Genomic DNA, 12,696 nt, shown 5'->3' on the forward strand with positions numbered 1-12,696 from the left:
CAAGGAATCTAAAAACGTAATAAAAATGGTATTTATGAAATATATATATTGCATTACAACATACATTTTAAATGCCTGTATTGTGCTTTATACATAAAGTAGAGAATAGTGTACACAAATGTGATGATACATCGTAATTTTTCTTAATAATATTTCACACATGTTGCCAACTTCATGCATCCTAGAAAAGCTTCTAATGGCTGATTTTCCTCTTCACTCGAGGTGTTTTCTGTGAGAATTTTGCACTGGTTTTTCATGCTTTAATAACAACCCACAGCATTTTTTTTAGCACTTGTCAGATGTGTCAGTTGAGAGATGAATATTAGCATCATCCAAAGATCTTCTGTCAGACAGGAATAGTTAAAGGAAACTTCTGACACTCAGTGCTATTAAAGTGAAAAAAAAAACGATGACATGCAGTGCAAGAGTGCAAATCCTGAGTTTTTAATGCAGCTAATGCTGCCACCACTTGGACATTATCTGAAACTACATGTTGAGGTTCTGCCTGTTGCAGTCAACAATACATAGAATTTGCTGAAGGGCTATTATGCTGCTTTATGCAGTTTAAATGTAGCAAAAGCACTGCATCGTTTGTTAACAAGAATGCAAAAGTGTGGTAATACCGTATTTTCTCCTGACACGCGATTGCATCTTTGCGAGATCATTGAAAGCAGTATTTACATTTTGTGTGACAATGTCAGCATTATAAGCCGTGTATTTTATAAAACATTTTTCTGTCTGTGCAAATACTTCACATAGCACATGAATTCAGCTGTCATTCAAAGGCATAAGGCATGATGTCAGACCGGTTTCAAGGTTGATGTCTCGCGTCATGCACATAAAAAGTAATTAATTCAATAAAGAACAGCTCTTCCGATCAAAGGTGTGAATACACCCTGGGTGGAAACCAAACTACTGAACGTGACTTTTCAATGAATGTTCTTGTGAAATGGGCTCATTGAAAAAGCCACTCAATGCCAAAAATCTGATGACTCATGCAAAACAAATCCAAAGCAGGTCTTATTGCAAAACAGATGCACATTCAAGGAGTGACGCAGATCTAATTCCTCGATTTAAATTCTTTTCTCATGCACTTTTTTTTCTATGACAAATGATGTATTGCAAATCACAGATCTGAATGACAAATTGCAAGAATAACAAGCTAGGGCATGTGCAATTTCAATAGGGAAGCTGTCTTTGACATTTAGAATTGATTTTTATCAGGAAAATGGAAGGTGTCTGAACATGTTATCTATTCTGTTATTAGTGGTGTGGTATAAAGGATGAAAACAAAAAAAATGGAATAAAAAAATATTACAAATAAATAATTAAATTGTTAATTCAACTGGAATTAAGTGGCTGTTTTTACGAGTGAATTATTGTTTCAACCGGTTTGTTAACAAACATTATCTCATTCAGCAACAAATTAAGTGACTGTTTTTATGAGAGAGTACCTGAATCATTTGTTTGAATTGGTCATTGAATCCAAAAACTTTGATTCAGTCAGAAATTAAGCAAGTGACTGTCTTTTTGAGTATCATTTTTAACCGATTTGTTTAACAGGAATGAATGAAGTGGCTTTCTTTAAGAGTGACTCGTTCAAAAGCACTGATTAAGTCAGGAAAGAGACAAGTGGCTCTGTTATGAGTGAGTCATTGTATCATTTGTTCAACCGATTCATTCAGAAACATGAACTCATTCAGCAGCAAATTAAGTGACTGTCTTTAAAAGGGGAACATTAATTGCTTGTTCAATCGATTCATTTAAAAATGTTGATTTAGTCAGCAACGAAGCAATGATTGAGTCGTTGAATCGTTTATTCAACCAATTCTTTCAAAAACGGAAGCAAAGCATGCGATTGAATGAGTCATTGAATCATTCGTTCAACCAGTTTGTTTAAAAATATTAATTCATTCAAAAACTAAGCATATGTCTGTCTTTACGAACGAGTCATTAAATAATTCGTTCAACCATTTTATTTTTAAAATATTAATTCATTCAAAAAACCTAGCATATGACTGTCTTTACGAGTGAGTCATTTGTATGTTTTTTTTTTTCAAACAATCTGTTCAAAAACACTGATTTATTAAAGAGACGCACTACTGTGGACACTCTGTTGTTTTATTTGGAGCTATTTTCATCGATGGAGCAGAAAACACTGATGTTGATATATTCCAGACCATATTTAGACAAGGAAGCCAAGACTTAGTCTCTAGTGCATCAAAGATTTTATCTGCTAACTTTGGTCTAATTTTGTCTTCCCGCTTTTGGGACTTTGATAAGTGTTGTAGTTGTCTTAGTCTGTAATTTAGACATCAAACAGACCCATCATGCCTCCAGCATTAAACACAGTTTGTTCTTCTCAGAGCACTTTCATTTCATTGTAATCTTTCCAGTGTGTAGGCTGCTTTATACATGTTGCATCTTTTATCTCCATTATTGTAACATCTTTATTAATCGTAGATTATAAAACTTTTATAACTTCTTTATTCCTTTAAATCCTTTCCCTTACCCAGAAGGGTAAATCACACAGTGCTAAATGCAATGTAGTCATGCATGCATAAATAAGCAGGCTTATTAACTGTCATTAAAAGAAAATGGAAATACTTGCCATGGATTTTTTTTTCATCTGTCCCTTGGATCAAGTGAGTCAGATTAGATAAATGTCAACATGAACCAGTTGTGAAATGCCATCGTCCTCAAAAAAACATGAACAAAAGTGCACAAAGAATAAAGAAATTACTACTACATTAAATACAGGTTCACTGACTGCAGACTATTTTACAATGCTGTCATAACCAAAACCGTTTTCCATGTTTTGGTCCAATAGTGGTCCGTTTTGCATAATTTGGGTCTGATTTTAAAGCCTTATATACTTTATGCAATTTCCTGATCTTATTATGGATGATGTATAAGTGCATAATATTTCAAATATAAACACTTAAATTAGTGACCTTTCATGTTAACTAAGATAGGATTGAACTTTATTTGTCACGGAAAGGAAATTCATCTTGTGCAAAGTGCTACAATGTTGCTCTGACCGTTCAATAATAATTAAGCAAGCAAAACAAGTAAAATATACATTAAAATACAGCAGTGTAAAAACATAAAATGCAAAATATGTAAAGTGCAAAACACAGTAAAGTGCTAATGTGCTTTAGGTGTGTTGTTCTTGGTTAAAATTCAGCAGTTTTATCAAGGCAGGAACAAATGAAATCTTCAGTGTATTAGTTTTACACATTGGCATCGTCAGTCTCTTTCCCTTTTACTGCAGTGATGATGTGTTTTTATTGGCTACTCTTGGACAATGCATAACCCTGTTTTCCATGTTTCCCGTATCCAACCAGATTTTTATAAGAAATGAACCCTAATTACAGTCGACTTAAAACAAACTAAACCATGGTGACATTAACATAATTTACAATTAAGCTTCAACAACGCTTTAAGACTTCAGTTATAATTGTTTATAAGTGTGTGAATAAAAACTATTAGGCTGTTAAAGCAAGTAAATGAGTTATGATTATGTTTAATATCACCAACAAGCTCTCATTTAAATGCTTTAAAGTGCTTTAAACAAAGCACAAGGGAATCATACCAGTTGATTAATAGCTATGACACAATCTCAAAGGTCCAGTTTCATTCTCATTGATACTTACCATATGTGGACTAGTTGAAACCAGGTCACTCTGCATGGTCTGGAAAACACATGTCACAATTGTCATATTTTCCCCCAGATCCTCCCATGACAACTGCAGTTTGGCCGGATCAGCTGGGGGTCCTGGTCCAGTCACTGAAGGAGTGTGTGGCAGAAGTGGCCGAGAGAGCCAGGCGCTCAGTGAGTTTCGTCCTGCTCCAGGAGGCAGCGTGCAGCACGGCCCAAGGCCTGCAGCTGCAGCAGAGACGGGACGCTGTCTCCAGCCAGGCAGTGAGTTATCAGACACAAACTCTATGGCCTTTAGTTTAGTTAAGTGTGTTTTGAAAAAAATAGTTTTCACCTTGGTAAAAAAAACTATTCCAAACTGTGTTTACATCAATTTCTCAGCATTGATATAGTTCATCAAGTTGTTTTTTTAAGCTTAAGGCGTTTCTGAAGATATGTTTGTTGTGTATCTGCAGCTGGCTGCACTGGCGTGTGGATTTGTCATGCGATTATATGCAGGTTTGGAGGATAAGGGCTTTCTCAGACAGCTGCATGCCGTCGGGTTGGTGGCCCAGTTTGAGAGCCTGCTGAGTACATACAGTGAGTATCCTCTATCAAATACGCAATCACACCAACATAACCTGCTAGATGCTGTAAAACGCTGGTTACTGGAGTAAACATGGTTCTACACGTGGTCACACGTGACTTTGAGCGATGACCTGCCGGAAGCAATATCAGCTCCTGACAGCATCACGGTCGGTCTCATAGTCATTCTCAATTCAAATGTTCAGAGACTCAGGTTGTCATGATCCAGTCACTGAACTTCCGTTAATTCACCACCAGAGGTCATCATCCACAACACAGACTCTCACACTACACAGTACCCTCTGGACTACATTTCCCATGCTCCATTGAACCAATCACATTCACCTGAAAACAATCACACACAGCTGCCACCAATAACACACACACAGCACAATCATCAGACACGCTTTATAAGCATTGGACTTCCTTTCACACACAACCGAGTATTGTTCTGCATATATCCCTTTCCTAGTGAGAGCTGCGATACGTAAACCTTCCCGTGTCAGTTTCTAGTTTTCATAAATTAGTTCTACCATTCATAAAACTACATTTACTCCAGTAACCAGCGTCCTATTTCACTGTTTCAGACTGCAAGAGTCTGTCAATGCATGGAAGAAGACGAGAACAACCAAGTCATGAGGAAATAAATGCTAGCTTGGTAAATCAAGTTTGTACAAAATATAGTTTTTTTTCATGAATGGATTCGATATGAGACAAAACGTTTATATCGATAAACAGTAGTTTGATACCAGAAGTGCCAACAGCAAATGCACCATTTGAATTTCTCAGTACGAGTCAGTCCTGATACAGTTATTAACACGGACCAGCTAATCATCAGTACGCCTGCACTCCGGGTCAGGGCAGCGTAGCTCCTACTTAAAGGAACACGCCACTATTTTTGAAAATAGGCTCATTTTTCAACTTCCCTAAAGTTAAACAGTTGAGTTTTACCGTTTTTGAATCCATTCGGCCGATCTCCAGGTCAGGCGGTAGCACTTTTGGCTTAGCTTAACATAGATCATTGATTCTGATTAGACAGTTAGCATCTCACTCAAAAATGTTTCAAAACATAGGAAATGTCGATTTGTTTCCTATTTAAAACTTGACTCTTCTGTAGTTACATTGAGCACTTCAGCTCCTCTACAAACTTTGTCCAATCAAATGCTCTCTAGTATCTGAAGTGTCCCCTCTCTTACACTATAAAGCGAAATTGAAGTTGTAGCTAAAATCAGTTGATTGTTCACAGAATTACTGCTTTCTATATGGTGAAGTGCACTGCATATGGGATAGGGAACAATTCAGTGTAAATATGCTTTCCTTTGGGACAAATGAAGTCTGGTTTCGCATTGTCTTCAGTGGACATGTATAGAACTGTTAAAACTGTGTTATAAAAACAATAATCCACTCAAGACTGTGCGTTATTAACTTACTACTGTTTTGGCACTCCCTACATGTACTAAAATGACAGTAACCCATATAACAAACGGACTTGGCCCAAATGTGGCCTCAAGCTGGCACTGCTGACCTCCATGTACCCTTTCAGCCAGAGCTGGGCCATGTGTGGGAATGACGGCACGGCGAGGATCAGGCAAACAATATCCGGGCCGATTGTTGTTGGGAGGAGTGTAGCCCAGATCAGTCCAGTGATATGTGGCCCAAATCAGGCTAAGATCTGGCAGCATATTATGTGACCCATGATAAACAAGATAAATCTAATATTGCATGATAATGATTAACCTGTTAGCCAGCACCCCCATTATGGGACTCACAGATGAAAGTGCTCTACCAAACTTATAATTACTTCAGTGTGTTACAAACATACTTGTGGTGTCTTTAGAAAGAAGAGCCTTTGGGCTTCACTTTTCATCAACCAGATTTGATAATGCTCAAAAATATTAAAAGTTATAGACACTGAAGTGCCTTGAATTTTTTTTACCACTCTTAAATATTTTTTTATATTGAGTCCTGGAGAAATCTAAAAAAAGTAATGGGTTGTAAGCCACATGTCTCATGAGTTTTTATTTAAAATCTGAATAAAATATAATGAAAAATGAGACTGCTGAAAATATTTTTATGAGACTATGTCTACACCCCCCACCCCCCAAATATAAGAAAATATATTTCCCAACAGTATTGAAGGCTTCTACAAATTATTTAGTCAGTAAACATACCACTGCATAGATTTTTTTTCAATTATAAGACACTAGACAGAAACTTAGACATTATATAAATTATTTATTTGACTACTAGAAAAATACAATAAGAATAATTTGAGTAAGAAAAATAAGAATAATAATAAGAAAAAAAAAAGATTTAACTTTGCTTGCCCATTACAGAACTTCCTGAGATTGCTAAAAATGCATCTTTTACAATGAATTACGATGCAAATAAGTGCTGATGATCACAAACATTTTAATGAAGTGTAGTATTGTTAGTTTTTGAAATAGCAAGTTAAAACAGAATGAAACATTATCATTTCAAAGTTAAGCAAATCAGTCAACTGCATTAAACTGCACTTAATTATAATCTTATTACATTTTATATTATTATTCTTGGTACAAATAATCTTAGAATTCTTAACTTACAGGAAAAGGGAGAGAGAGATCATTTAACCATTATCATGTAATATTTATTTGGTTTACAATGGGGCACATCATTTTTTATTAGGATGCTGTCATGGACAAAAATTTGCGGTTAAGAAGTTCTACAAAAAGTTTTATGGCATCGACATCAAACGCTCATTGAATGAGATATGCGTGCCTTGACAGAGTTTATGATTAAGTTACATGTGTCTATCTGTTACGTAGACGCACTCTTTACTAGTTGATTTGTTCTTTATAAAAATAAATAGAAAAATCAATGCAACACATTTTTTAATGCACAGTTACATGATTTGTGGATTTTAAGTCTGATTTTATATTCAGTTTAATATACTTTATTGGCATAGTTTGTGTTTACATTGTGTGTACAGCAGTTTTGGCCCACATCTGGCCCTCATGGATTTCACATTGGCCAGATGTGGGCCGGATCTGGGCCAACACTATGTTGCTCTCTGGCACCAAAGCATGTCACAAAATGAATAAAAGTGATTATAGTAATACACAATGCAATAATATGAAATATTAAGGTCTGGGCTATATAATGCTCAGTTGTGTCTCAGATTTGGGGATTTTGGTTTACTCAAGGCTGAGAATTAGCACCAATATTTAAACCTGTTTTGGCCCAGATTAGGGCCAGTTAAGGGTGATTAGATGGCTGAGATTCGACACTTTGGCCAAATTAAAGTGGTTGTTTGGCCCGGATCTGGGCCAGAAAACATTTGCTATGTAGTAATTCAGCCTCGAGTGACGTAATGCTTTATTTTGCACTTGTTCTCTGCGTATGATTGATGTATGGCTGTTTCCCGCAGCAACCAAACTTTGAAATAAACAGTCTTCCAGTTTGCGCGTGCCTTAGATCGCAGATTACAGTCAAGTGCTTGAACATGCATCTTAACACGATACAGGTTTGACCTCAGTTCACTGTTCCTGCAGTGTGAAGAGCTGGAGGCTGTTGTTTTTGTTTAATGAAGTGTGTTTGAATGACTCATGAATGACTGCGATTGTTTGCTTCTCTGGGAGAAAGTTAATCTGTAAAGGCAATGCCAGTGGGGAGATTACTGTGTCAACTGTTCCGAGGTAATGTTAGAGAATTGGGTTGGTTATGATATAATAACTGTGCCTTAAGAGAGTGAGCTACATCGTGTTTTGCAATCAACATTCCTGGTTAAACAGGGTAGTTAGGCGGTTTAATTGTAGTTAACATTTTGAAATTGTTTTTTTCCTTTATATTTTCTATTTTATTTCACATTATAGTTCAACTTTTAGTAATTTCACTTTTTTTTTAGTTATTATTCCTTTGTGGTTTTTATTAATTTTTATTTCATAGTTATTTTAGTGTTGAAAATAAAAGTTAGAAAAATTAGAAGTAAATATATATATGTTTTTTTATTATTATTATTTTTTTACTTCGTTTTAATTTCAGTTAAATATAACACTATAACCTTGAAGTTCAAGACAATATTTTTATGAACCAGTCATTTTTGCGTGAGCATAACTGGTCGATCATGGCATCAAACATTGTGCATCCCTCCAGCTTTCCCTCCCTCTCTGACAAGCTTAATCACTTTTATGCTCGTTTTGGTCAAAATAATAAGGAGATCTCCCTCAAAGCTGAGCATTAACCCAATGAACTGCATCTCACACTCTCCACCTCAGATGTTTACTCCACTCTGCATAAGGTGAATGCACGGAAGGCAGTTGGCCCTGATGGAAAATATGGTCATGTGCTTAAAGCCTGTGCGGAGCAGATGGCTGAGGTCTTCGCGCACATTTTCAACGGGTCCCTGGCCCAGGCCACTGTTCCCACTAGTTTCAAAACCTATACCACTGTGCCAGTTCCAAAGCACTCCCTGCTACACTTGACCCTTTCCAATTTGCCTATTGCTGCAGTAGATCAACAGAGGATGCCGTCTCTATGGCCATCACTCTGCCCTCACCCACCTGGACAGCCAAAACACATGAGAATGCTGATAATTGATTTCAGTACACAGTGTAATCCCCTCCACGCTGATCTACAAGACTGACATCTGACTGAGATCTGAAATCCATCTACAACTGGATTTTAGATTTTCTGACTAACAGAAAAGTCCTTGTAGAATTCTACCAGTGTACCATTGAGAGCGTACTCACAAACTGCAGCTCAGTGTGGTGCAGCAATGTCTCCACATCTGACAACAAAGCACTCCAGCGGGTGGTGAAAACTGCTCAATAGTTTACTGGCACTCAGTTAGCGTCCATTGAGAACATTTATTATAAGCGCTGCCGGGGCAGGGCAAGAAACCTCATCAAGTACAGTATTGTTCAAAATAATAGCAGTACAATGTGACTAACCAGAATAATCAAGGTTTTTAGTATATTTTTTATTGCTACGTGGCAAACAAGTTACCAGTAGGTTCAGTAGATTGTCAGAAAACAAACAAGACCCAGCATTCATGATATGCACGCTCTTAAGGCTGTGCAATTGGGCAATTAGTTGAAAGGGGTGTGTTCAAAAAAATAGCAGTGTCTACCTTTGACTGTACAAACTCAAAACTATTTTGTACAAACATTTTTTTTTTTTCTGGGATTTAGCAATCCTGTGAATCACTAAACTAATATTTAGTTGTACGACCACAGTTTTTTAAAACTGCTTGACATCTGTGTGGCATGGAGTCAACCAACTTGTGGCACCTCTCAGCTGTTATTCCACTCCATGATTCTTTAACAACATTCCACAATTCATTCACATTTCTTGGTTTTGCTTCAGAAACGGCATTTTTGATATCACCCCACAAGTTCTCAATTGGATTAAGGTCTGGAGATTGGGCTGGCCACTCCATAACATTAATTTTGTTGGTTTGGAACCAAGACTTTGCCCGTTTACTAGTGTGTTTTGGGTCATTGTCTTGTTGAAACAACCATTTCAAGGGCATGTCCTCTTCAGCATAGGGCAACATGACCTCTTCAAGTATTTTAACATATGCAAACTGATCCATGATCCCTGGTATGCGATAAATAGGCCCAACACCATAGTAGGAGAAACATGCCCATATCATGATGCTTGCACCTTCATGCTTCACTGTCTTCACTGTGTACTGTGGCTTGAATTCAGAGTTTGGGGGTCGTCTCACAAACTGCCTGTGGCCCTTGGACCCAAAAAGAACAATTTTACTCTCATCAGTCCACAAAATGTTCCTCCATTTCTCTTTAGGCCAGTTGATGTGTTCTTTGGCAAATTGTAACCTCTTCTGCACATGCCTTTTTTTTAACAGAGGGACTTTGCGGGGGATTCTTGAAAATAGATTAGCTTCACACAGACGTCTTCTAACTGTCACAGTACTTACAGGTAACTCCAGACTGTCTTTGATCATCCTGGAGGTGATCATTGGCTGAGCCTTTGCCATTCTGGTTATTCTTCTATCCATTTTGATGGTTGTCTTCCGTTTTCTTCCACGTCTCTCTGGTTTTGCTCTCCATTTTAAGGCATTGGAGATCATTTTAGCTGAACAGCCTATCATTTTTTGCACCTCTTTATAGGTTTTCCCCTCTCTAATCAACTTTTTAATCAAAGTACGCTGTTCTTCTGAACAATGTCTTGAACGACCCATTTTCCTCAGCTTTCAAATGCATGTTCAACAAGTGTTGGCTTCATCCTTAAATAGGGGCCACCTGATTTACACCTGTTTCTTCACAAAATTGATGACCTCAGTGATTGAATGCCACACTGCTATTTTTTTGAACACATCCCTTTCAACTAATTCAACTAATTGCCCAATTGCACAGCCTTAAGAGCGTGCATATCATGAATGCTGGGTCTTGTTTGTTTTCTGAGAATCTACTGAACCTACTGGTAACTTGTTTGCCACGTAGCAATAAAAAAATATACGAAAAACCTTGATTATTCTGGTTAGTCACATTGTACTGCTATTATTTTGAACAATACTGTATGCCTCTCACCCTAACCATGGACTCTTCACCCTCCTTCCATCCGGCAGGCGTTACAGGAGCCTACACTCTCACACTAGTAGGCTCAGGAAGAGCTTCTTCCCCGAGGCTGTGACACTTCTGAACGCCACACCACCAATCTAACCTGAAACCTGCTTTATTACTGCACTGGTCACAGTACTTTACATACATGTATTTGCACTACTCATATTTTGCACAGACTGCACATTGTTCAGGCTATCACACTGTAAACTATCTAAAGTTGTTACCATACATAGCACAGTAAACTGTTTCTATAAAAATAACATTGCACTACTGATACTTTGCATAGAATACATTGTTTAACAATACTATTGTTACTAAAGCCTGAATGCAAGTCGCTTTGGATAAAAGCATCTGCAAAATGCATACATTTTAATTTACTATTGCACACTCATCCAACTGTATTTACGTTGTTGCTGTTCATAATGTACATATAATCCCTACATTGCATTCCTATTTATATTCTGTACATACTCTGCTTAACACTGTATATAGCAACTCCACTGTACATTCTGTAAATCATATCTTCACTTACTCTGCACTTTTAAGTATATAAAACACTATATTCTTGCACGTCTGGTTAGATGCTAACTGCATTTCATTAGCTCTGTACTTGTACTCTGCACAATGACAATAAAGTTGAATCTAAAAATCTTCCAGATGCTATAGTGACGTGTTCAATTTCCCAGCCAACTTATGATTGGTGTCTTTGTGGTCAGCTTTTGAGTGAGGTTCGCCTACACATTGCTGAAGTCAGTGGTTCCTATCATTCCCAATGTCTTCCCATGTCTTTCTTGTGTAATCATTATCCTTAAATACTATTTTTAAACACCAAACATCTGGGCTCTTAAGTAGACTTTTTCACAGAGCACAGCTTGTTCTGATCACTGAATAACTTATGCTATACTTATGTACAACCCAGAGAATATAAACTACATAAAGATCAAATAAAATGTACAGTATTGTTCAAAATAATAGCAGTACAATGTGACTAACCAGAATAATCAAGGTTTTTAGTATATTTTTTATTGCTACGTGGCAAACAAGTTACCAGTAGGTTCAGTAGATTGTCAGAAAACAAACAAGACCCAGCATTCATGATATGCACGCTCTTAAGGCTGTGCAATTGGGCAATTAGTTGAAAGGGGTGTGTTCAAAAAAATAGCAGTGTCTACCTTTGACTGTACAAACTCAAAACTCTTTTGTACAAACATTTTTTTTTTCTGGGATTTAGCAATCCTGTGAATCACTAAACTAATATTTAGTTGTATGACCACAGTTTTTTAAAACTGCTTGACATCTGTGTGGCATGGAGTCAACCAACTTGTGGCACCTCTCAGCTGTTATTCCACTCCATGATTCTTTAACAACATTCCACAATTCATTCACATTTCTTGGTTTTGCTTCAGAAACAGCATTTTTGATATCACCCCACAAGTTCTCAATTGGATTAAGGTCTGGAGATTGGGCTGGCCACTCCATAACATTAATTTTGTTGGTTTGGAACCAAGACTTTGCCCGTTTACTAGTGTGTTTTGGGTCATTGTCTTGTTGAAACAACCATTTCAAGGGCATGTCCTCTTCAGCATAGGGCAACATGACCTCTTCAAGTATTTTAACATATGCAAACTGATCCATGATCCCTGGTATGCGATAAATAGGCCCAACACCATAGTAGGAGAAACATGCCCATATCATGATGCTTGCACCTCCATGCTTCACTGTCTTCACTGTGTACTGTGGCTTGAATTCAGAGTTTGGGGGTCGTCTCACAAACTGCCTGTGGCCCTTGGACCCAAAAAGAACAATTTTACTCTCATCAGTCCACAAAATGTTCCTCCATTTCTCTTTAGGCCAGTTGATGTGTTCTTTGGCAAATTGTAACCTCTTCTGCACATGCCTTTT

The 12,696-nt window shown here is 37.3% G+C and overlaps 1 protein-coding gene across 7 annotated transcripts in view; it reads left to right on the forward strand.

Moving 5' to 3' along the window:
* The window catches only part of LOC127949237 (type II inositol 3,4-bisphosphate 4-phosphatase), a 145,197-nt gene that overhangs the window by 119,245 nt on the left and 13,256 nt on the right, over positions 1–12,696 (forward strand). For all 7 annotated transcript variants that reach the window (XM_052546271.1, XM_052546272.1, XM_052546276.1 and 4 more), the window contains 2 exons: positions 3,735–3,925; positions 4,117–4,240. In XM_052546271.1, the coding sequence (XP_052402231.1) occupies positions 3,735–3,925; positions 4,117–4,240 (315 nt within the window). The remainder of the gene's footprint in view (positions 1–3,734; positions 3,926–4,116; positions 4,241–12,696) is intronic.

Source organism: Carassius gibelio, chromosome B1 (genome assembly GCF_023724105.1).
Source record: "Carassius gibelio isolate Cgi1373 ecotype wild population from Czech Republic chromosome B1, carGib1.2-hapl.c, whole genome shotgun sequence".
Lineage (NCBI taxonomy): Eukaryota > Metazoa > Chordata > Actinopteri > Cypriniformes > Cyprinidae > Carassius > Carassius gibelio.